Source organism: Eretmochelys imbricata, chromosome 3 (genome assembly GCF_965152235.1).
Source record: "Eretmochelys imbricata isolate rEreImb1 chromosome 3, rEreImb1.hap1, whole genome shotgun sequence".
In the NCBI taxonomy this organism is placed as follows: Eukaryota; Metazoa; Chordata; order Testudines; family Cheloniidae; genus Eretmochelys; species Eretmochelys imbricata.
In genome coordinates this window covers 26,641,727-26,664,905 of record NC_135574.1, presented here as the reverse complement: position 1 = coordinate 26,664,905, position 23,179 = coordinate 26,641,727, and the positions used below count along the sequence as shown (strand labels likewise).

General features: G+C 44.7%; 1 protein-coding gene across 2 annotated transcripts in view; it reads right to left on the bottom strand.

The window, feature by feature from the left end:
- The window catches only part of NBAS (NBAS subunit of NRZ tethering complex), a 409,249-nt gene that overhangs the window by 182,605 nt on the left and 203,465 nt on the right, over window positions 1-23,179 (bottom strand). For both annotated transcript variants that reach the window (XM_077812510.1, XM_077812511.1), the window contains 2 exons: window positions 21,270-21,346; window positions 20,580-20,717 (listed from right to left, as the gene is read on the bottom strand). In XM_077812510.1, coding sequence (XP_077668636.1) covers window positions 20,580-20,717; window positions 21,270-21,346 — 215 coding nt within the window. The remainder of the gene's footprint in view (window positions 1-20,579; window positions 20,718-21,269; window positions 21,347-23,179) is intronic.

Below are 23,179 nucleotides of genomic sequence, written 5' to 3'. Positions count from 1 at the left end.
TTTATCATTTAGCTAGTAATAGAGGTATACAAGAAAGAATCTGTGTAAGGGCCTTCTCTCACTGTGACAACCTGAGGCCCTGTTCTTAGGCCAATGCCTTTGGCTAAGCAGCAGAGACAGCCATAAGCTGGGAAGCGTACGGTCACACCCTCACATTCCTAACTAGTCAATATGGGGCTGTTAGGAAGGTGATCCGATCTATCACTTCCACAGAAAGGGAAGAGCCCAGAAGATGTAAAAGGAAATTTAGGTTGATAGTCTTCTGTCTGGTAAGAACTCACTTATCAATAAACACAGCTGGGAAACCCTTATGTCTTTATAGATGTAGTTGTGAAATCCTCACTTCTGTATTGTTTTGTCATTATAGTTCCCACTTTGCTATTGTTTATTGGCATGGTCTCTGCCTGGTTCTGTGATTGTTTCTGTCTGCTGTATAATTAATTTTGCTGGGTGTAAACTAATTAAGGTGGTGGGATTTAATTGGTTAGCTAATCATGTTACAATATGTTGGGATTGGTTAGTTAAATTTCAGTAGAAGGATTGGTTAAGGTATAGCTAAGAATATTACTATATAAATTAGGGGCAAACAGGAAGTAAGTTGGGATTCGAAAATAAGGAAAAAGGAACTTGGATTTAAGCTTGCTGGAAGTTCACCCCAAAAAACATCGAATTGTTTGCACCTTCGGACTTTGGGTATTGTTGCTCTCTGTTCATGCAAGAAGGACCAGGAAAGTGGGAGAGTGAAGGAATAAGCTCTCTAACAGGAGGATTTACTCTTATATTTAGGGGAATGCCCCAGGTCCTCACGACAAGACCCTGACAAGGGATTTGTGGGGGTACAATCCCTCGCTCTTGATTTGCACCTCAAGGCAGGAGGCACATACCTTGCTGATATGAATCAGGGGGTCTCCCCTGGGTCCAACTGCGACCTCATGTCTTTTCCATTTGGTGCTTCTTAAGATCAACTTCCCACCCTTCATGAGTACAACTGGGGAATGAGTGGCAGATACATCACCTTGTTGTGATGTGGGCTTCCCCGAGGCAATACAGGCAACATTGATGGTCATTGCTGATCAAGAAGGAGTGAAAACAGGAAACAAATTATGAAGGCTGGAGTCCTGGGCATAGTCCAGTACCCGTAATGGTATATGGTGGAGGGTAGGAGAGATCCCCAGAGCAGAGAAGCTAACTATCTAACTATACTCCAAATAAAACTATTGACTAAAACTAAAATTTCTAAAAACTATTTACAAATATATACATATGATTTATAGACAAACAGATACAGACAACAAAGCTCGGGACCCTAGAGGTTCTGACCGAGGCAATGAAACGCTAAGAAGGAACTGGAGAGGCAGTTGGTCTGCCCCACAATTTATCTCCTTGGTTGGAGGCACAAGGAGAGCAAGGGAGCATGCATGTATCAGTGGACACTGCTTTCAAAATTCTCTGCGTCCAGTACATGGATTGAACTAGTCACCCACAGTGGAATACACATAGGAAGCAGCACCCAAAGAAGAAGGTTGAATTTCCTTTGGACTGTGTAGAGTTTAAGCCCTGAAGAAGGCGGAAACAGAAGCAGGGTACTACAGGGCCCCTCAAGCCATAAGGGGCGTGCTAGAGGCAATTATCCCTATTACACCCACTTATTACCTTATATTTGGGGGAAGAGGAAACAGAAGAGTCTAGTTTGCCCTGGGAGAGGTGGAACTGAGAAACCTATTATGAAGGTCTTTGTCCTTTCAGCACAGTTTATTTTTTACGATTAGCAAAACAAGGGGAGTTATCTGCTGCAGAGCAAACACTTAAACCAAAGTCTTAGCCAAAGGGAATGACATAAAGAAACAATTATCAATTACTTCTACTGTGGTAGTGACAAGAGGCTTCAGGAAGGGTTGAGGCTCCATTACGGTATGTGCTATTTAAACACAAAGGAATATGAGAAAGCTTTAAACTGTGATCTATCTGGACTAAATAGAAAAAACAGTTACTTTCTCATAATTGTTGTTCTTCGAGATGTGTTGTTCACGGCCATTCCTCATTAGGTGTGCATGCGCCACGTGCATGAGCGTCAGAAACTTCTCCCCTTAGCGGCTCCCGTCCGGCCGGTGGGGCCTCCCGAGTGGCGCCACTGCACCGTGCATATATACCCTGCCGGCCCGACCCCCTCCAGTTCCTTCTTGCCAGCGACTCCAACAGAGGAGTAGGAGGGTGGGTGGTGGAATGGACGTGAACAACACATCTCGAAGAACAACAGTCACGAGAAAGTAAGTAACCATTTTTTCTTCTTCGAGTGCTTGTTCATGTGCATTCCACATTAGGTGAATTAGAAGCTTACCTCTGGAGGAGGGTAGGAGTCACGGAACAACTACTAGGAGGACTGCTCTGCCAACCGCCGCATCCTCTCTGGTCTGCTGGTTGACCACGTAGTGGGTCGTGAAGGTGTGCACCGAGGACCAAGTGGCTGCTCTGCAGATCTCCTGGACTGGGACCTGTGCCAGGAACACCGTGGAACTCGCTTGTGCCCGGGTCGAGTGGGCCGTGACCGCCGGGGCTGGAACACCTGTGAGCTCATAGCACGCCTGGATGCAGCTTGTAATCCAAGACGAAATCTGCTGCGCTGACACTGGGAGGCCTTTCATTCTCTCAGCTACAGCCACAAACAGCTGCGCGGATTTGCGAAAGGACTTGGTGCACTCCAAATAGAACGCCAGCGCTCAACGCACATCCAGGGTGTGCAAGCTGCAGTGACTCAGATCCGTATGGGGTTTCGTGAAGAACACCAGCAGACAATGGCCCAAATGGAATTGGGAGACTACCTTAGGGAGGAACTTGGGGTGCGGTTGGAGCTGCACCTTGTCCTTGTGAAATACTGTATATAGTGGCTCAGAAGTGAGGGCCCTCAGTTTGGATACCCTTCTAGCCGAGGTAACGGCAACCAGAAATGCCACCTTCCAGGAAAGGTGGAGGAGAGAACAGGAAGTGAGGGGCTCAGAAGGGGGTCCCATGAGTTTAGAGAGGACCAGGTTAACGTTCCATTGAGAGACTGGGGACAGTGAGTATGGAAACACCCTCTCCAACCCTTTAAGGAACCGTCCCACCACTGGATGGGAAAATACTGAGCACCCCCGAGAACCCCGGATGGAAGGCGGAGATGGCCACCAGGTGTAGTCTGAGTGAGGACGGGGCTAGCCCTTGCTGCTTCAGGTGAAGGAGGTACTCCAGGATGGCCTGCACCGGGGCCTGGCACAGTCGCACCTGTCGGGGTTCACTTCAACACGAGAACCTTTTCCACTTGGCCAGACAGGTCGCCCTGGTAGAGGCTTTTTACTGCCAAGCAGAATCTGCTGCATGGGAAGAGAGCACTGGCTTTCCAAGGCGTTTAGCCAAAGAGCCTCAGGTGCAGTGACTGCAGGTCAGGGTGGAGAAGCCGCCTGCCACCTGCGTAATGAGATCCCGGTGTAGGGGCAGGACTACTGGGGTCTCCACCAACAGCTCTAGGAGTGATGTGTACCAGTGCTGGCAGGCCCAGGCTGGGGCGATAAGAATCACCGCCGCCCTGTCCCTGCGCATCTTGAGTAGGACCTTGTGTACCAAGGGGAGCGGGGGGAAGGCATACATTAAGCCCCCTCTCCACGGGATCGCAAACGCGTCCACGAGCGAGCCCGGGCTGCAGCCCTGGAACGAGCAGAACCGCAGGCACTGGGCGTTGGCCCTGGTGGCAAACATGTCTACCCGGGGAAACCCCCACCTGAGGAAGAGCGAAAGCACGACGTCCGCCCTGAACGTCCACTCGTGCATGCGGTACGACCTGCTGAGGGAGTCCGGCAACTCGTTTTGTACCCCCAGGAGATAGGACGCCTCGAGGTGAATTGACTGGGCTATGCAAAGGTCCCAGAGGAGGAGAGCCTTGTGACAGAGTGGCGAGGAATGGGCCCCATCCTGTCTGTTTACATGAAACATGGCAGTAGTGTTGGCTGTCAGAACTGTCACACTGTGACCACTCAGAGTAGCGTGAAAGTTCTGGCAGGCGAGACGAACTGCCTTGAGCTCCTTCACATTGATATGGAGCAACTGCTCTGCTCCGGACCACAACCGCTGCGTCATGAGGTCCCCCAGGTGAATCCCCCATCGGTGGTCTGACGCGTCTGTCACCAGTGTCAGGTCCGGCTGTGGGGCAGCGAAGGAGATGCCTTCGCAAACCACTGGCCAGGACTGCCACCACCGCAGGGAGTCCAGCATGTCCCTTGGGGCTGTCACTACCAAGTCCAGGGGGTCCCTGCATGGGCGGTACACCCAACCGAGCCACGCCTGCAGACTCCTGAGTCTCAGTCTGGCATGCCTGACCATGTGCGTGCATGCTGCCATGTGACCCAGCAGCCACAGGCAGCACCTCGCTGTTGTTGGAGACTGGAGCAGGGAGGTGACCATTTGCTGGATAGCCTGGAATCGAGATACTGGAAGGTTTGCTCTGGCCTGCACCGCATCCAGGACCGCCCCTATGAATTCCACTCTCTGCGTGGGTACGAGCGTGGACTTGGGGACATTGACCAGGACTCCCAGCTCGTGGAACAATCTCAGGGCCACCTCCACATGGCCCCGCACTTCCGCCTTGGATCGACCTGCCAGAGCCAGTCGTCGAGGTATGGGTACACACAGACTCTCTGCCTCCATAAGAAGGCCGCCACCACCACCATGCACTTCATGAACACCTGTGGGGCCACGGCTAGACCGAACGGGAGAACTGCAAATTGGTAATGTTCTTGGCCCATGGTGAAGCGTAGGAACCACCAATGTCTAGGGTTGATGGCGATATGAAAGTATGCGTCCTTCGTGTTGAGGGCAGCATACCAGCCCCCCGGATCCAGGGAAGGAATGATGGTGCCTAGAGAGACCATGCGGAAACGGGCCTTGACCAGGAACTTGTTGAGCCCATGCAGGTCTAGGATGGGGCGAAGGCCCCCTTTGGCCTTGGGGATGAGGAAGTACTGGGAGTAGGCTTGGGTGACCCCCTTAGGCTGTGCGGCACCGCCTTTACCGCCCTCGCCTCTAGTAGCAAGCGGACTTCCTTCTCTAGGAGATGCTCATGAGAGGGGTCCCTGAAGAGGGACGGAGAAGGTGGGGGGGGGGAACTGACGTCGGTGTGGGGACCGGGATAGCTGCAACAAGTAACTTGCCCTGGACCAGGCCCCTTGGCACTCCTGATAGGCCCAGGGGGTCCAAAAGGACCAATGGCTTGGCGGCCCCCATTGGGGTTGCCAGCCCACCTGCTGTCCGGGGCCCAGTGCGGGTAGCTATTGAGGCCAGAGTTGGCTCCAGACTGTGGCGATGCCGATTGCGAAGGCCACAACGGTGCCAACGATCTGCGCCGGCGGGAGAACGAGTGGCTCCTGGCTGATTGGGAGTGGTACTGGTATGGTACCAGTGGTAGCGGGTGCCGGTGTTCCCTGGACCAGGACTGTCTGCGGGAGTCCTCTGGCGAGGGCCGTCTCAACTCCTCCCCGTGCCGGTCTCTGGGTGGTGCCAGAAAGTGGTGTACCCTTTCCGGTGCTTCCTCACACTGACCCGCTCCCAGTGTCTCGACCTCCTTCTGGGCCGCTGGTAACTGTGAGTACATGGAGTCGGAGCTCGACCGGGACCAACTCTGGGAGTGGTGCCAGGATGGTGTCCTCAAGCGGCACACCATTGCCGGCTTACCCCTCGATGGCACCCGTGCCATGGGTGCCGGAGGGTTCTCCCTATGTGGGAGGGGGCTCGCCGCCGACAGCTCGGTGAGGTCCTTTGCAGCCTCAAAGGTGCCATGCGTGGAGGGCTAATTCGTTATGCCCTCGAGCCCATCGTCCGCACTAAGCTCACTTAGGTCTAGGCTCAGTGAAGCTTGTGCTGCCGGGACCGCCCGTGTCCGTACTGCGGCCTTCCCTCTCTTATCGGCGCTCGGGGCCTTGGGAAGTGCCCGTCTCCTGTGCGGGGAACGACCACGCCTTCCTTCCAGATGCACCGAGGGCCACCCCAGGGAGGACGAGCGGTGCCGGGGCTAGTCTGGCGCTCTGGAACTGACAGTTTACAGTGCTTAGCCAGTGCCGGGTCTCTCAACGGCTCCGGGGCACTACGCACCAAGGAAGCCTGAGCCAGCGTCGGGTGCTCCAGGCCTGGTGGCTGCAATGCAGCCTCCATCAACAGCTGCTTTGAACAAAAGTCTCTTTCTTTCCTTGTTCTTGGCTTAAACATCTTGCAAACCCTACACCACTCAGTTTGATGTTCTTCCCCCAGGCAACATAGACACGAGTCATGGGGGTCACTAACTGGCATAGGTTTGCGGTACGTGGCGCAAGCCTTGAAGCTGTGGGCCTGCGACATGCCCCGCGGCCCGGGGCGGGTGCTGGAAGCCTCCAAGCACCTAATCACTTAAGCGTCCACAATAAAGGTATGTTAACTAACTGATAACAGCTACTCTGAAAAGGCTAAGGGACTGCTCTTCTACGAGAGAGAGAGAGAGAGAGATTGTTCCAGTGCTGCCACTGATGGTAAGAAGGAACTGGAGGGGGTCAGGCCGGCAGGGGTATACATGCATGGCGCAGCGGCACCCGCCGGGAGCCGCTAAGGGAAAATGTTTCCGACGCTCATGCTCGCAGAGTGCGCACACCTAATGTGGAATGGATATGAACAAGCATTCAAAGAAGAACCTTAGCTGTAGAAACATGCTCATCACAAGCTGAATTCAAGGCCACAAGTGGCTGAGTTATAACAACTTCAGGAATCAGCTTTTGACCATTGTTCAAAGTATGACATTATTGACTGCAAGATCAGGAGAATGTGGGTTTCACATGGCCTTAGCATAAGAGCAGTATTTTTTGAGCTTTCAGAACAGGTTTGCTCGTTTTCCCCTTGTTCCAATATCTAGCAATTTAAAACTGCTTTATTCATTGAGAAAGCCTAGCTACTCAGGGAAATTAAAGTATGAAGAGCTTGGGAAGTTATGAATGGGAACTTAAAACTCATGCAATACTCTATTTGCAAGGCAAATGAAAATGGAATTTTGGTGACATTTGTAGTAACAGCTGGGTTGACACACACTAATTCTGCACACAGATTATTGGTCCCTCATGTCATTGCCAGTGATGTGCATAGAGTAAAAAACTAGAATAGGCAAAAATCTATGCATAGTGAACAACCTTGTTCACTTGAATGAAGAATTTCCACAATTTCTAACGTGAGCTTCCAATTACAGATTTTCCTTTAAAGGAGAATTATTTTTCAATTGGCACAGTTATAACCCACTGGTGTAATCAACAACTACTTGAAGATGTTGCATCTAAGGGAACAGCGAACTGTGGCCACTGGGATCTGCAGGGGGCCATGCCTGCGGACAGTCAATATAAACAAAGTATCTCGCGGCCCACCAGCAGATTACCCTGATGGGCCACATGCCAAAGGTTGCTGACTCCTGATCTAAGAGTATGTGTAAACTGCAATTAAATGCTCGCACCTTGTCCATATTAGCAGACTCGGGCTTAGTCCAAGTGGCTGTTTAACTGCAATGGGACATTTGGACTCAGGCTAGAGCCTGAGCTCTGGGACTCTACCCATTAGTGGGATACCAGACCTTGTGCTCCTGCCCAAGCCCTACAACTACAATGCAAATAAACAGCCTGAGCCCCTAGCCTGGATCAGCTGACATGAGCCAGCCATAGGTTTTTAATTGCAGTGTAGACATATTCTAAAAGGTCACTTATTGATACTATCATCATTCCCCTTTATTAAAGGGTATGCATTCAAAGATGACTACACTTCAGACCTTAATTTTAAAAGCAATCTTTTCTAATACTGTGTGACATTCTGTACCCCAAATCAACACTCTGACATGGTGATATATATTTACCATGGTGATATAATTATATGTTTTATGCAAAGTATGCCTTGTGAGGTATCATTCTAAAAGTCTTGATCTGTTGAACATTAATATCCTGCTGGATTGCATGTGCTGTCATTGTATCTGAAGTTATGAATATTGACTATGTACCAGTATTTCAAATGTGTTTGCTCCTGGGGTGACACTGACAAGGTACTTTACATCCAGCCTAGCCAGCACATTGTGGCTGAACCATTCAATTAATGGCCCATCAATGAACACAATGGGCCATGGAAGAAGCTTATCCCCACCTGATAGATTTTCCTGGGGACACGTCAGCCAGTATATGGATAATGGCAGTTATGACTCATTGAAGCATGCAAGGGCAGGTGACTAGATCATGTGACAGGGGACTCCATCTTGTGCCTGTACATTTCCACAAACTGTGCTGGGGACTTTGCTTGGGACAATGAAGAAACTATAAAAGAAGGAAGTAACATCATCACTTGGCCTTACTCCTCTCCATCCCCCGCATGAATCAACACCGGAAACACCTTAGAAAGAAAGACTGAACCAGGGATCTGCTCAGGAACAGGTGCTAGTGCATTGTCCTCTCCACATTGAGCGACGGGTGGACTGGGCAATAAAATTACTTTGGTCAAGCTTTTGACCAGGGCAAGATGGTAGAGCCCTGGGGTCCTAGGCTGGGGAGCTGGGAGGAACTGGCTGAAACCTCTCTATTGTTGGTTCATGAGTGGCTAGAGAAAGCATTCACATAACTGCAGCGGGGTGTTTCCGTGCGTGTGTTTGGCTGCGTAAGTGCAAGATATGGCAAGGACTGCAGTTTGTCACAGCCTCACAGAGTGAGAGGTGGGCCCAGATTGGTATGCCACAGAGGTATCCCAGTTCCAGATTGCAGCTCAGGAAAGTACGTCATACTACAATTTATTATATTTTTTCTCAGCTATATATAACAAGGTTCTAATAGGAATAATTGTGGTTTTCAAGACTTTGCCTGAAAAGTAAGAAAAAGGTCTGTCTGAGAGGAAAATCTAATCAGAGTAAATAATTTTGGGGTGAGCTGCTGAAACATCCAAACTGCAATTCTTCAGTCAAGTTTAGTAATTCTTAACAAATTCCTCAAATAAAAAGATACTTCATGACAAGATAAAATAAATGCTACAAATGTGTATTATTGATTTGGAACTAAAAGTAGGTCCTATATATCTTTTTTGTTTGCCTGCGAACACCCGAAGAGTTCAGAATATGGTATCCTGGAGGACCCCCACACACTGGAGGATAGTATGCTTTCCTTGTAGATCAGTAAAACAGTTATCCTCTTACCTGTTCTATCAATAGGAAGAAGTTCTACAAAATTTATCTTTTGATGAAAATAAGAAACTTAGGCTTGGAGAACAGAAATGTCCTCCAAAAGTGATCTTAGTAAATAATTCCTTCCTGAGCTGGTCCACAAAGCCGCTACAGGCTTGTCTTTATGGTGTGTTAGTGTACACCCACTGGGCTGTACGTTTTAGAGCATACCTAAGTGCACTGGTGTAGTCCCAGGATGTAATACTGTGTAGATAAGACCTACCTTCTCCTCAAGACCCACTTTTTCCAGGATGTCTATAAAAAAATGGCTGACTAAATCACCTACTCATTTTATCTATCTTTAAAAAAAAAACAAAAAAATAAACTTCAGTCCATCATTCTGTGCACTAGCCTTCACTGAGTAAAGCCGTGACCTTACAAAGATTTATGCACATGCTTAACTTCATGCACTGTGAGTAGTCCCATTGACTACTATTGGATTACTCACAGTATGTAAAGTTAAATATGTGTGTAAGTTTTTTAATTTCTCCAGAAGGACAGCCAGGAGCCTGGATGACAAACTTGGATACCTAACTTTAACATTGTTTTTCAAGTTGCCATATGAACAAAATGTTTATACAGTTAAGCCCTAAGCCTTTAAAAATGTAATCCATGTCTTTGCTCTCTTATCCTTCCCTAATGTGGGTTACTCCTTTCATTGAATCACATCTTACATTAGCTTATTAACTCCTCAAGGCAGGGAACACGTCTTTTTATTCTGTATCAGGAGGCACCTGACACTCTTGGGTGAATCATAGAATCATAGAATATCAGGGTTGGAAGGGACCTCAGGAGGTCATCTAGTCCAACCCCCTGCTCAAAAGCAGGACCCATACCCAATTAAATCATCCCAGCCAGGGCTTTGTCAAGCCTGACCTTAAAAACGTCTAAGGAAGGAGATTCCACCACCTCCCTAGGCAACGCATTCCAGTGTTTCACCACCCTCCTAGTGAAAATGTTTTTCCTAATATCCAACCTAAACCTCCCCCACTGCAACTTGAGACCATTACTCCTTGTCCTGTCCTCTTCCACCACTGAGAATAGTCTAGAACCATCCTCTCTGGAACTACCTCTCAGGTAGCTGAAAGCAGTTATCAAATCCCCCCTCATTCTTCTCTTCTGCAGACTAAACAATCCCAGTTCTCTCAGCCTCTCCTCATAACTCATGTGTTCCAGACCCCTAATCATTTTTTGTTGCCCTTCGCTGGACTCTCTCCAATTTATCCACATCCTTCTTGTAGTGTGGGGCCCAAAACTGGACACAGTACTCCAGATGAGGCCTCACCAATGTCGAATATGAGGGGGATGATCACGTCCCTTGATCTGCTCGCTATGCCCCTACTTATACATCCCAAAATGCCATTGGCCTTCTTGGCAACAAGGGCACACTGCTTTTAATGGTGCTTTTAATAATCTTAATTTAAAAAAATTAAATAGTCTTGGATGTTCCAGTTCATCAAGTTCTGGAGTCAATCGAAACAGTTTTTTTAAAACTGCCTTTCATTTGCCCTGAGCCTAAAGTTACCACTTTAAAATATTAGAATTTTCTGCTATGGAACTCAGGTGTGTCTAGTAGGTGGTGTTTTTGGAGGTAATGCATCTGGTCTACACATGAGGGATTTTTTTCTGACCTCAGATACCAATCAGTTTATGTCCTGAAGCATGAGGATAGATAGTTATTAATACAAGTATATAGGATTTTTTGTTTTTAATATTTACTTAATTCCCGACCTCTCCTGCTGTATTTTATCCTGCAGCACTTGAGTTAATTATGTGTTCCTTTAAAAAATGTTGCTTATGAAATGATAGGTTCCAGTTTCTTAATTTCCATGTGTTGTGGACAGCATGATAAAGTCAATTTGACCCAGAGTGCTTCCCCAAAATGGGCAACTGTTAGAACTACAATTCCACAGTACCTTCAATTTCTAAAATTATAACTACCTAATGGAGATTCCCTCCTCTATATATTTGGTACAAGACTCCATGGTGTGGAGATGGAATTTTCGTGGAATTATTACTAAAGCTTGAAATGAGAAGTCTCCACTCTTGTTTATAAGCAGGGGAATAGTTTTAACCTGATATTTTATTTCACTGTAATGAATACTGTGACAGGGTCGGGCTAGATGGCTACAGGAGAGTAAGAGAAGGAAGATATATTAGCCCCAGATTAAGTAGGCCCCTTTTCCCTGGGTAAGGTACAAGGAAGGTTCCAGAACAATCAGGAACCTTCTGGAGACAATTAAGACAGACAGGCTGATTAGAACACCTGCAGCCAATCAAGAAGCTGCTAGAATCAATTAAGGCAGGCTAATCAGGGAACCTGGGTTTTAAAAAGGAGCTCACTTCAGTTTGTGGTGCGTATGTAAGGAGCTGGGAGCGAGAACGCGGACTGTTGGAGGACTGAGGAGTACAAGCATTATCAGACACTAGGAGGAAAGTCCTACAGTGAGGATAAAGAAGGTGTTGAGAGGAGGCCATGGGGAAGTAGCCCAGGGAGCTGTAGCTGTCACACAGCTGTTCCAGGAGGCACTCTAGACAGCTGTATTCTGCAGGGTCCTGGGCTGGAACCCAGAGTAGAGGGCAAGCCCGGGTTCCCCCCAAACCTCCCAACTCCTGGTCAGACACAGGAGGAGTTGACCTGGACTGTGGATTCACGAAAACGGCCAAACTGAGGGCTGCCGTGAAGCTCCAAGGCGAGCAAATCTGCCAATAAGCACAATACCCACCAAAGTAGAGGAGGAACTTTGTCACAATACACACTTCTAGACATAACTGATTTATACCTATGGATGTCAAAACGGGATAATGTTATGCATATCTGAGTAGTAAAGGCAGGAATACCCATATAAGCAGATTTGATAGTAAACCCCTTAAATAGTAGATTCCACTGTTTGAATACTCGGGCAATTTTTGGCTGATGGAATACTTCCTAGATTCTTTTCTTTTTTTAAATTCTATTGCATTGGGAAAGTCCAAAAGGACTCCCCATTACTTATCCAAAAAAACCACAAAAAAAAAAAGTGAGATGTGTGGCAATGACAACTTATTCAGTTTTAAGTTATCCTGTTTAAATAAGCACAGTAATGATCAAAACCTCATTGACTATATGGTCAAATTAAATCGCACCACAAAACATAACTGCCCATTAATACAAGATAGCAGATAGGATAGTTCAGTAGATTGTAATGGGACACGGAGCTTTATGCCTCTCCATCTCTGTTTCAAATTCAGCCCAAGCAGGTAGGACCCAAAAGTTGTTAACCTGTGATAGTGATTTGGGGGCCTGTATGAAATGCCTTTACAATTTCAAACCATTTCTCACAGTAGATCAGAATCACTGTGGTATAAGTCCCTCCAAATATCTTTCAGTCCTGAAAGCACTTTAATCTATCAGTAATTTTTTTTTCTTTCTCCCCAGCTCACTAGAAAACTTTTCCAAGTCTTAGGTGATTATTTCATGGAGACACAAAGATGCTGCAAGTAGTGAGCAACTTACTGCCAAGTACTGCTATGTGAAAGTCTACGTACGGCTACCATAAAGAATCAGAGGGTGGCAAGAAAATTAGACACTCCCTCCTCCCTAACCGAGAGTTCTGGTTCTCATTTGATTGTGAAAGTCAGATCTTTTAGTAAAATGAAATTCGGCACTTTGTAGCAGATCACCTTGAAAACTTGACAACTGGAGTGAGAGAAAAGCAGTTGGGTAAGGGTCTGGAGAAGAGTAAGTTTAGGAATACAATGTTTTTTTACACTATCAGTGTTTGGAGAGCAGCTTAAAAAAAGCATTAAGTGGAACCTGTAGCACAAGTTCTCTTTTCCTCCTTTTGCTGCCTCCAAGACATTTAAAAAAGGGACAAGAGACTTAGCAGAGGGGACAAGTAGGTCTTACAGGAACAAAGTAATACAACTGTGGGACTATACCCAACTCTAGTGTTGTACAAGGAGATCATTATTTCTTTTGCAACAAAGGTTCAATCATGAAATTCTTGGATCAAAATGGAAGCTGAGCAATGTGAGACTGCAGCTGAGGATGAGAGGAGCAGAAACAGATGGTTTGCATTCACTTCTTTTTTTTAATTGTCTGAATTGTGCAAAACACTCTCTGTGACAATCAACTTACTCAGATAAAGTACTACTTTGGTAACTTTTCTTCATCACCACAAACTACAAAACACAAGAAAATGCAAGTACAGGTTAAGCAGACTGCCTGAATGGAAGGTACTTATTGGAGACTGATATGGTTTCCTCTAACTTGTAATTACATACTTAGTTACATAAATTGATTTGGAGGAGTTATGATGTTAAAAATGTGGTTGGAAAAAGTTATTTGACATAGGGCCCTTACCAAGAGTTGGAAGGAGAAGGAAACTGTCCTTTTTCTGAATTAAAAGAGAAAGCTTTGTTTCGGCAATGGCACTTGGCCGGCCCTACACGATTACAGCTTTTGGATGGCAGACAGGCTTGCATCATTAATAGGGCTATAGATTCTGAGGCCAGAGGGGACCACTGTGTTCATCTATTCTGACATCCTGTATAGCACAGGCCCAAAAACTTTCCCAAAATAATTCCTAAAACATACCTTTTGGAAAAACATCCAATCTTGATTTAAAAGTGGTCAGCGATGGAGAATCCACCATGACCCATGTAAATTGTCCCAATGCTTAATTACTCTGTTAAACATTTTCACCTTATTTCCAGTATACATTTTGCTTCAACTTCCAGTCATTGGAGCATGTTATACACCTTTCTCTGCTAGACTGAAGAGCTCATTATTAAATATTTGTTCCTCATGTAGATACTTATAGACTGTAATCAAGTTACCCCTTAACTTTTTCTTTGTTAAGCTAAACAGATTGAGCTTCTTGAGCCTAACAGTATAAGGCATATTTTCTAACCCTTAATTAATATTTTCCAAGATAAAATGGGATTGTCAAAAAGATTTTAGGCATGTTTGGGCATGGTTTACTCTCTGTTGAGACCAAGTAAGACTCTGTTAGTACTATTTATTATTTGCTCTCAACACTACAGATGACACAATACTTTGCCAACATAGAGGAAGAAAATACCTGTGCCCCAGGAACTTAAAATCCACCTGGGACAAATTACACATAGCAAAGAGTTGTGCACAAGAATGAGTGAAGACAACATCAGAAAACAGATTAACTTTTCAAGTCTACTGCACAGCAGTGGGTTTGAAGAGGGGATCTGAAGGAATACAAGATTGAAGCTTGACACTCGAAAAGATGGAGGCAGTTCTTAGCTTCATGAAAAAAAGGCAGAACTGAGAAAATGCAACACAAAGCTTTTCCCACACCATGTCTAGTCTGGTCAACTCACAACCAACCTAGCTCATGCTTTCCTTATTCTGGTGCAATCATAGGCTGGATTTGGCAACAGCCAGTTAGTTACAGTGACTACCATTGCGCTATGGGTGCACCTACCCTGCAATCAGAGAGTGTACCTGCAGCACTTGTAGACGTACCCAAGGTAGCTTTAACTAGCATGGGTACCAGCAGTGGCAAAGCCATGGCAATGCGGGCTTCAACGCAAGTCCTACAAGCCCATCCAGGAGCCTGGGTACTTCCATGGCTAGCAAGTACTGCTGAAGGTTCACTGCTGTTGGCATCAAAGCTAGCTAGATTAAGGCTAGCTCAGGTATGTCTATACATGCTGCAATCACACCTCCACATGCAGTGTAGACATACCCGTAGTCACAAGACAAATAACACAGTGGCTCAGAAAAGAACATTCATAGTGAACATGAATGTTTCAGCTTTTCCTTTGATTTCTTACTTTAAATACCATACAGGAGAAGAGAACCACACATTTCTTTTCTGACAATTTTCTGTTGGTATCTTCTATCCTCATTCATCAATATAGGTAATGTCCCCCCAGCTATGAAATTCAGAGGCAACCCAATCTTGTTGCTGGAGGCGCCAGGACTAAGCCTTGCCCTTCATGTCAGGCCACCAGAAGAGTTCTTTCACAGCCACAGAAATACTCCAGCAACCAACTATTAGCATTAAGATAACAACTTGACATATTAATTTTAAAACAATTATATCCCCAAGTCTCCTGTTAGAGAAAAAATTCTATTTGTATTCTGGTCATTTACCAGTCGGTCAGGGTAGGTTCAATAAGGAGAGAAGCTGCTAACAGAAAGAAAATTCTCAGGTAAGAAATTTCTCATTCCGTTGCACAGCTTCACTCCTTATTCATCACTAACCAGAAACAGCAGGAAGTGAATCCCAGAAGTTGGGGAGAGGGGATAAGCAGAGTTTTAATAATAAAAATAAAATAATAATAATAATATAGTAGAATAACAGGCAGGAATCAAAGTCCCTCTCCCATCCCCCATGCAAAATAAGAGCATTATAAATTAAGGAGTTATGTGGGAACTAACCCAGGAGCACCTTCCTACCAAAAGGAATGGAAATTTACTTTGCAAATCTGCCTCAAGTGGGGCTCATACACTTTCCCCCCACAATGCCTCGAGAGACTTCTGTGAATGGTTTCCCAGATGCCTAGTATGACAACTAGTGCAGCATTTTTACATCTTGCCTGCAGCAACTTTGAGGCCCTAAGGCAGCAGTGCTGGAACTAGGGCTGCTGGGGGTGCTGCCGCACCTCCTGGCTTGAAGTAGTCATAACGAACACCAAATATATGGTTTCCATCAGCAGCACATCTACTATAAAAATTGGTCCAGCACCCCTGCCCTAAGGCCTTGGCATTTTGAATAGAATGTGATGACCAGGACACAGTTGGCATTTGTACTTCAGATGCCTGGGATATAGCTTCAGAGTTTTAGGAATACTCATTTATGCAACCAAGTTTCCAAGGGTTACAAAAAGATGATGGGAGAACTATTTCCCAGGAATTGTGGAACTAGGAACCTACCTCGAACAGAAAGGTTTCTGGAGTATAAGAATAATCTTTTCCTTCAGGTGTTCTTGTGTGGATATGGGAACTAACGCCAAAACTTGCCTTTCAGAAGTAATGGTGACAAAAAGACCAGTCACGGGCTTGTCTACTTTGTTACTGTGATTAAACTTGGCACCTGATACTCAAATGGAGACTCCAGTGTGCCTGCCTACAAAATGCTGCTATGGTTTGTATCCATGTTTCTACAGTGCTTGATTGTAAGAATCCAACAGAACTTCCTGGAAAAACTCTAGCGTACTTGATATTGCTAGGCCTTTGTGATTATTCCTCTATTTGTATGACAACAGCATCTAGAGGTCAGGGCCCCATGGTGTTAGGAAGTGCACAAAGAGGTAGCTCTGACCCAAAGAAGCTTGTTTCCCCTCACACCAAAAATGTAAATTTGACCAGATCAATGAATAAAGCAAGAGATATGCACACTAAGGAATTACGTAAGAACAACCCAAATGCTCCTCTCCCTCCCCCACTTCTTCCCTCCAATATATGTCAGGACTTCTGTTAATAATTTCACAGATGCCTAGAATGCCAACTGGTGCAGGATTCTAACATCTTGCCTGCAGCAACTTTGAGACCCTAACGCCTCGGCATTTTGCATGGAATGAGATGAACAGAAAATGGCCTTTATTAAGGTCCCTTTAGTCCTATACTTCTATGATTCTATGAATTGGCATATGTACTTCATATGCTTGAGGTATTATTTTACTATTCATACTACCATATTTGTGCTACTAGACATGGATCCCAAAGTGCGATGAGTGTGTATTAGGTATATAAGTAAAGAGTGGCTGGACTGCAAGGCCTGCAGGCCGAGAGGCCTGTAAGATTTTAGCTTAGCCATACTAGGCTGTAAACTTAAGAACATTTGTCATGAGTCTGTGACCTAGGAATACCCCTATGCCAGTAAGGTTGAAAAATTACTGTAAAAGATGTGCCAATAGGTACCATTACAGAAAAATAGACTGCAACACACTGCAATGTATTGTCCAAGACCACAAGACACCTGATTGTAACACCATGGATTGTCCTATTCTGACTGCAGGTTATCATGCATACATGTTGTGCATAGATGCTAGTGAGAATAAGGGGAACTAAGAATCAACCTATGAAAAATGTGGCACCCCAATACTCATGGAGTGTGGAAGTACAGATAAGGAAGAGAGTGTTGAAACTCTCATTCATATACATAAGGTGTTAGACGTGATCAGAACAGCAATCTAAAAGAGGTTCCCGGATTGGGTAAAAAGAAGGGAAGACCCTTGGGAAACACCCCACCATCAATAAAAAGAAAAGGAGTACTTGTGGCACCTTAGAGACTAACCAATTTATTTGAGCATAAGCTTTCGTGAGCTACAGCTCACTTGCATCCGATGAAGCGAGCTGTAGCTCACGAAAGCTTATGCTCAAATAAATTGGTTAGTCTCTAAGGTGCTACAAGTACTCCTTTTCTTTTTGCAAATACAGACTAACACGGCTGTTACTCTGAAACCCCACCATTAATGATCATCTCTTGAGAGATTCATCAGACTCTAGAATATCTTTGAGGATATGAGTACAACTACAGTCTTAGTCATTGCATGGTTTTTCTTAGGATTTATATAAGCACAGGTAATTGTAACTTTACGTATTGCTTTAATAAAACTTGTAGTATAGATAAGACTTTGTATTTGTGATTGTGTCTGTGGTCACTCTCCTTGGTCTTCATGTGTTCCTTGTCTCCAAATTTGAGAAAAGCACCAGAGGGGATTTTCACTTTGTTGAGCTTGAAACTATAGCAACAGGAGCTGAACCCATGGAAGTTTAACAGAAAAATCACTAAATTGATTTTAAATAAAAAACCGCTCAACAGGACTTATGGAAAGACAAACTTACCTTGAACAGAAAGATGCCCAGAGATATAAGAATGATCTTTTCCTCACAACAGAATTGGGATTATTGTAGAGATTGGGGAACTAATTCCAAAACCTACCATTTGGAGGTAATGGGGTCTAGGCTTGTCTGATCTGTTATTCTGATTAATTTAGGCACCTGATGATAAAGTTGATGTGCTTATCTACAGAACACCATTACGGCTTGTATCCATATTTTAATGGTGTCTTGCTGTACAATTCCAAACAACCATTCTGGAGAAACTCTAATGTAGCTGAGATCACCAGAACTTTGTGATGATTATTCTATTAATATTATAACAACCCCTGGAAGTGAGGGCCCCATTCTGCAGGTACTGCACAATCAGTCCTTTCCCCAAAGAGCTTTATGTTTCCCCCTCACACTAGAAATGTAATTTGACCAGATCAATGAATGAAATTTCCTTGAAAGTTCTGTCTGGATTCCAAGATGTATGAGAGGCTAATGGAGAATCCTTGCTGAACTCTACTTCTCTTTTGATGTCCAGGCTATTAATTGTCTGATTTCTAGATCCAGATGAAGGAGTGCCTGCTTTGAGAGGTCTAGTAATTTCTGCAGGTACAAGATGAGTTCCTGGGCTATCTAACAAGTCCAAAGAGCCCTTTGGACCAGTTGAAGATTAAGAGAAGGACTTCAACTCTCCCTTTTCCTCATTTCTGTATCCTTTACTTTAACTGTTTTGAAAGGTAGTAGATTTTTTTTCTCTGCCCCGGATATTATTTCCATTGCCGTGGACAAGCTTTGACCTCTAGTTACTCCCTAGTTTTGGAAGGGTTTTAAATACTGGTGCCTCAACCAGAAGCCACCTCTAATGGGAAGTAGGAGCAGATTCCTCTGTGAGCACCAAAACTGCCCCCTACCAGGTCACTTGCACCATCTTCTGAAGCAGCAGGAATTGGCCACTGCCCTAGACAGTGTGAACACAGGAATGGCACCAATGTTTTTATTAAAACCCCTCACTGAAAAAGATGTCAAAGTGAACTAAAACAATGTGAACACTGACATTTTGAAAGACTGCCTTTCAAGTATGCATCCCACCCTGAAAGGCTTACTTCCAGAGTCTAGAGTGAAAATTGGGTTGTGTTCAGCATATGTTTTGTACTTCCCTGCCCATGAAGGGACATTTGGAAATAATCAAAGAATGACACCTAAATTTGTATTGCATCAGGGGAGTAGTTCTAGGTTCTCAGAAAGAATTTTTGCAGGCATATCTTGAGAAACCCAATCAGGGTGAAAGCTGATGCATGCAATCAGCACTAATAGCTATTGGGGCTAGTTGGTTATAAATGATCACTGCCAGGAAATGATTAATGAATTGAAGTTTAGGACTTTTGTAAATTTTACCATGTTGGTAAAGTTATGACCAACCATGTCTGTTTTGATTCCTAGGTGAGCAATTCTTGGCATTCAGTTCAGAAAGCTCTTCCTGATTTTGAACAACTGGTGGCTATGAATTCTTCCCAGCAACTGTCCAGTTGGGAATGAGTTTGCTTCTCTGGACAGGTCAAACTATGGTATGTTGTCTAGGTATGTAACTTACAACCTGTGTTTTATAGCATCTACCAGCCATTTTTTAAGACTCTGGGGGCGGAGAGTGGATCAGAAGGAAGAGTCTTGTAGAGAAATTGTGAGTTCTCATGTACAAATGCCTTTATCATTTTGAGGATTTACTAAAAAATATCCATGATAAAATGGGAAGGCACTGGACTGCTGCGGGGTGGCTGGGAGCTCTGGGGCCCCCACTGCCCATGCGGGCTCAGAGCTCCAGGGTCCCCCTGCCCCCTACCCAGTTCCAGGGAGGGCTGCTGGGGTCCCCCTGTCCCCTCCCCAGTGGTGGGGAGTGCTTCCATGATCCTCCAACCCCATAGCCGCAGAGGGCAGGGAGCGGCCAGGGGTCCTTCTGCCGCACAGCAGCAGTGTGTGGAGAGCTGGCGGGAGTCTCCCTGGCCCATGGCAGTCAGGGAGCTGGTAGGATCCCCCTGCCTGCATTAACTATTAGTGATGAATAAGGAGAGAATCTGTACAACAGAAAGAAACTGGTCAAATCAAGTTAGTGAGTAATTATCATTCGGTAATCAATTTGCAATGAAGTATTTTTGACCTAAGGTACAGTGCAACAATACACTGTCTCAAAACACGCAAAAGAAACTTTTTGTAACAACACAGTTCTTGTTTAGACAGACAGTTTAGTCTTCCCCAAAGGTGTAATATCCATACTGGCAGATGACCTATTCAGTATATGATGAATGTTTGTAAAGTGCTTTGGAAATGGACAGCGCTACTGTATACAAATTCTAAATAACTTAACATATCAAAAATATGTACTATACTTTTTTGAAACATATGTTAAGTACTTCTCTGTTTACAGAACAGTAGAATAAATTATTACATACAACCTGGCTGACTATCCAAAGTGCAAGTAAGAGCTTCCCCTTAACAGGCTTAATACAGGCTTTTTAGAATAGATTTTATATTGCATATTAACGAATATGGGAAAAAAAGAGAACTAACCCTGTAGAGGGGGTGGCATTTGTCCTTGAAACATGGTGCCAAATGAGCATAGATCTGCAGGCTATAGTAATAACTTGCCAGCTGGAGAGATAAAGCAGAATGTGACTGCTTTTCAAAGCACTTGTTGGCATCTACCACCTAGGAGAAAAAGGACATTAACTTAGATGAAAGAATTAACAAGTTTATAATTGTAAGCGCACAAGCTTTCTAGAAGCTGGTCTTGAATGATGGTTTAGAAACAGAACTGACTGCATGTGTTTTTCTCCCCCCTAAAAGGGATTTAATATATAGCAAAAATGGACATAACTGCATCAAAATACGTAACAAAACACCACCTTTATTACACTAGCTCCTGTCTTGAGGCTACCGAAAAATATCACTCAGCTAAACACAATTCTGATCCCCCTTTATTAAAATGCTACCTTCCAAATTTGTCGGCCGCATTTGAGTTATTGTTGTGCAAAAAGGCTTGACAAGTTAATTTTAATATCAGGATGTATACCAGCACTCACGACACAACAGTTCAGTAATATCTGTTCAGATTTTCTTCAGTGTTATCAGCCCAAAGCTGGATTTTGTAGAGATGAAGGATATGAATTTTAAGCCCAAAGAAACAGGTTTCCAAAATTATAAGCGAACAAATATATGAGAGGCTAACATTTGTGCATACACACATAAAAGTAAACCTACCTGTGGTAATGCAAGTAGGTAGGCAAGAGATAAGGTCATATCATTTGGTAAAGCATCACTAGCCAGTTGTAACAGAACTGAAATACAGGAGGGGAGAGGGGAAATAAAGCTTTGATTACTGACCCATCTTCCCTTACATTTAGCAAGTAAAATATTTATCATGTAACCATATTTTTAGACTCTAGCTTGAAGCATTCCATATATGTTAAATTAAACATTAATCAGTGCAATCCAGGAAAAGATAATGTGTAGTGTGACGGGGCAAGGCCAGATGGCTATAGAAAAGTAGTGGGAGATAGATATATTAGCTCCCAGCTAAACAAATCCCTGGTACCAGGATAAGTTAAATGGCAGCTGTTCCAGGTCAATTAAGACACCTGGGGCCCATTAAGAACTTTCCAGAAGGCAGGGAGAACGCTAGGTTGATTGGGACACCTGAAGCCAATCAGGGACTGGCTGAAACTAGTTAAAAGTCAGGTGGGTGTGGATGTCAGGAGCTGTAGGAGGAAGTTGTGCTGTTGGAGACTGAGCAGTTCACACCATATCAAGCACAAGGAAGGAGGCCCTGAGGCAAGGGTGAAGTAGAGCCTGAGGAAGTGGGGGCTGCTGTAGGGAAGTAGCCCAGGGAATTGTATGTGTCATGTTTCTAAAAGGTCAGCTACCATAGCTGATACTATGAGGGTCCCTGGGCTGGAGCCTGGAGTAGAGGGCGGGCTTGGGCTCCCCCCGCCCCCGATTAATCACTGAGAGTGGGAGACAACAGAGACTGTGAAAGGGAGGATAGCTTCTCCTCACCTCCCTCACTGGCTTATGATGAAAATGGCTGAGTAGACTGTAACCTTGTCTCGAGAGAGAGAAGGGTTACGTGGAGGGTCACAGTGAGCCTCTGAGGCTAGTGAAATCCACCAGGAAACGCGGGACCCACGGAGACAAGGACAGAGCTTTGTCACAGTTAAACTGAAATCCTGATTTACCTTAACTTCCAGGCAAAGCATTTATACATTAACCAAAGAAGATGAAATACTGCAGTATCAGATCCCAAACTGCTGAAACATTTTCTGCACTGATTTACAACAACTAAATCTGTTGGTTGTAAAATGAAGGCAGTAGTATAAAGTTATGAGCATCGAAGAAAACCAAGCAGAGGAATAATGTAAAATACATTGTTTCCTGAAGCTAGAGCATCACATTTACTTGAAAGCTGCACACAACAAAAATCTCAATTATTAATCAACTTTTCATCTTTAAATAAAAAAGCAACATAGTATTGTGTTATTTTAAAGGAAGACCTGTATAATTAAGTATTGATAAAGAAGAAGCAAAGAAGCTGGTCCAGATGATACATATTCTAAAAAATTAAGAAAATTAGCTAACTGTTTCACTGACAATTATTTCTGAAAGCTGTTTGCCAACTGATGAGATACCAAAAGACTGCAGAGAAATTGTGGTTGTGATCCAAAGTCCATTGAAGCCAATGGGCTTTACATTAGCCCCTAATGTAGTACTGATTTTCAAATAAAAGACACAATTTTCCTGGCCAGTTCTTTCCTATCAGAAAAGAAGAATCACAGAGATCCTAGAGGACACTGGGAGAATGGGCAATAAGTATTGTTATGAACGAACTTCATCTGACAAACTGTGAGAGTCTCCAGGCAGGATAAGCCAAGCCCTCTCTACCTCTGAGACCACAGCACGTTTTCTGCTCTTGGCTTTCCACTAATTCCTCCCTGCCAGGCAGGTGACTGGGGACAAGAGAGTGCCTGAGGAAAATCTTGAGTTCAACACTCCAAAACCAAATTTGCTGGTTCCCTTTCAGGGTATTTAAATTTCAAATTAAACTGGCTGAGGGGAAAAAATTTAAGAGCCAAGATGTCCAAGAAATGTCAACAATGAAGGTCTGCATCCTGCCA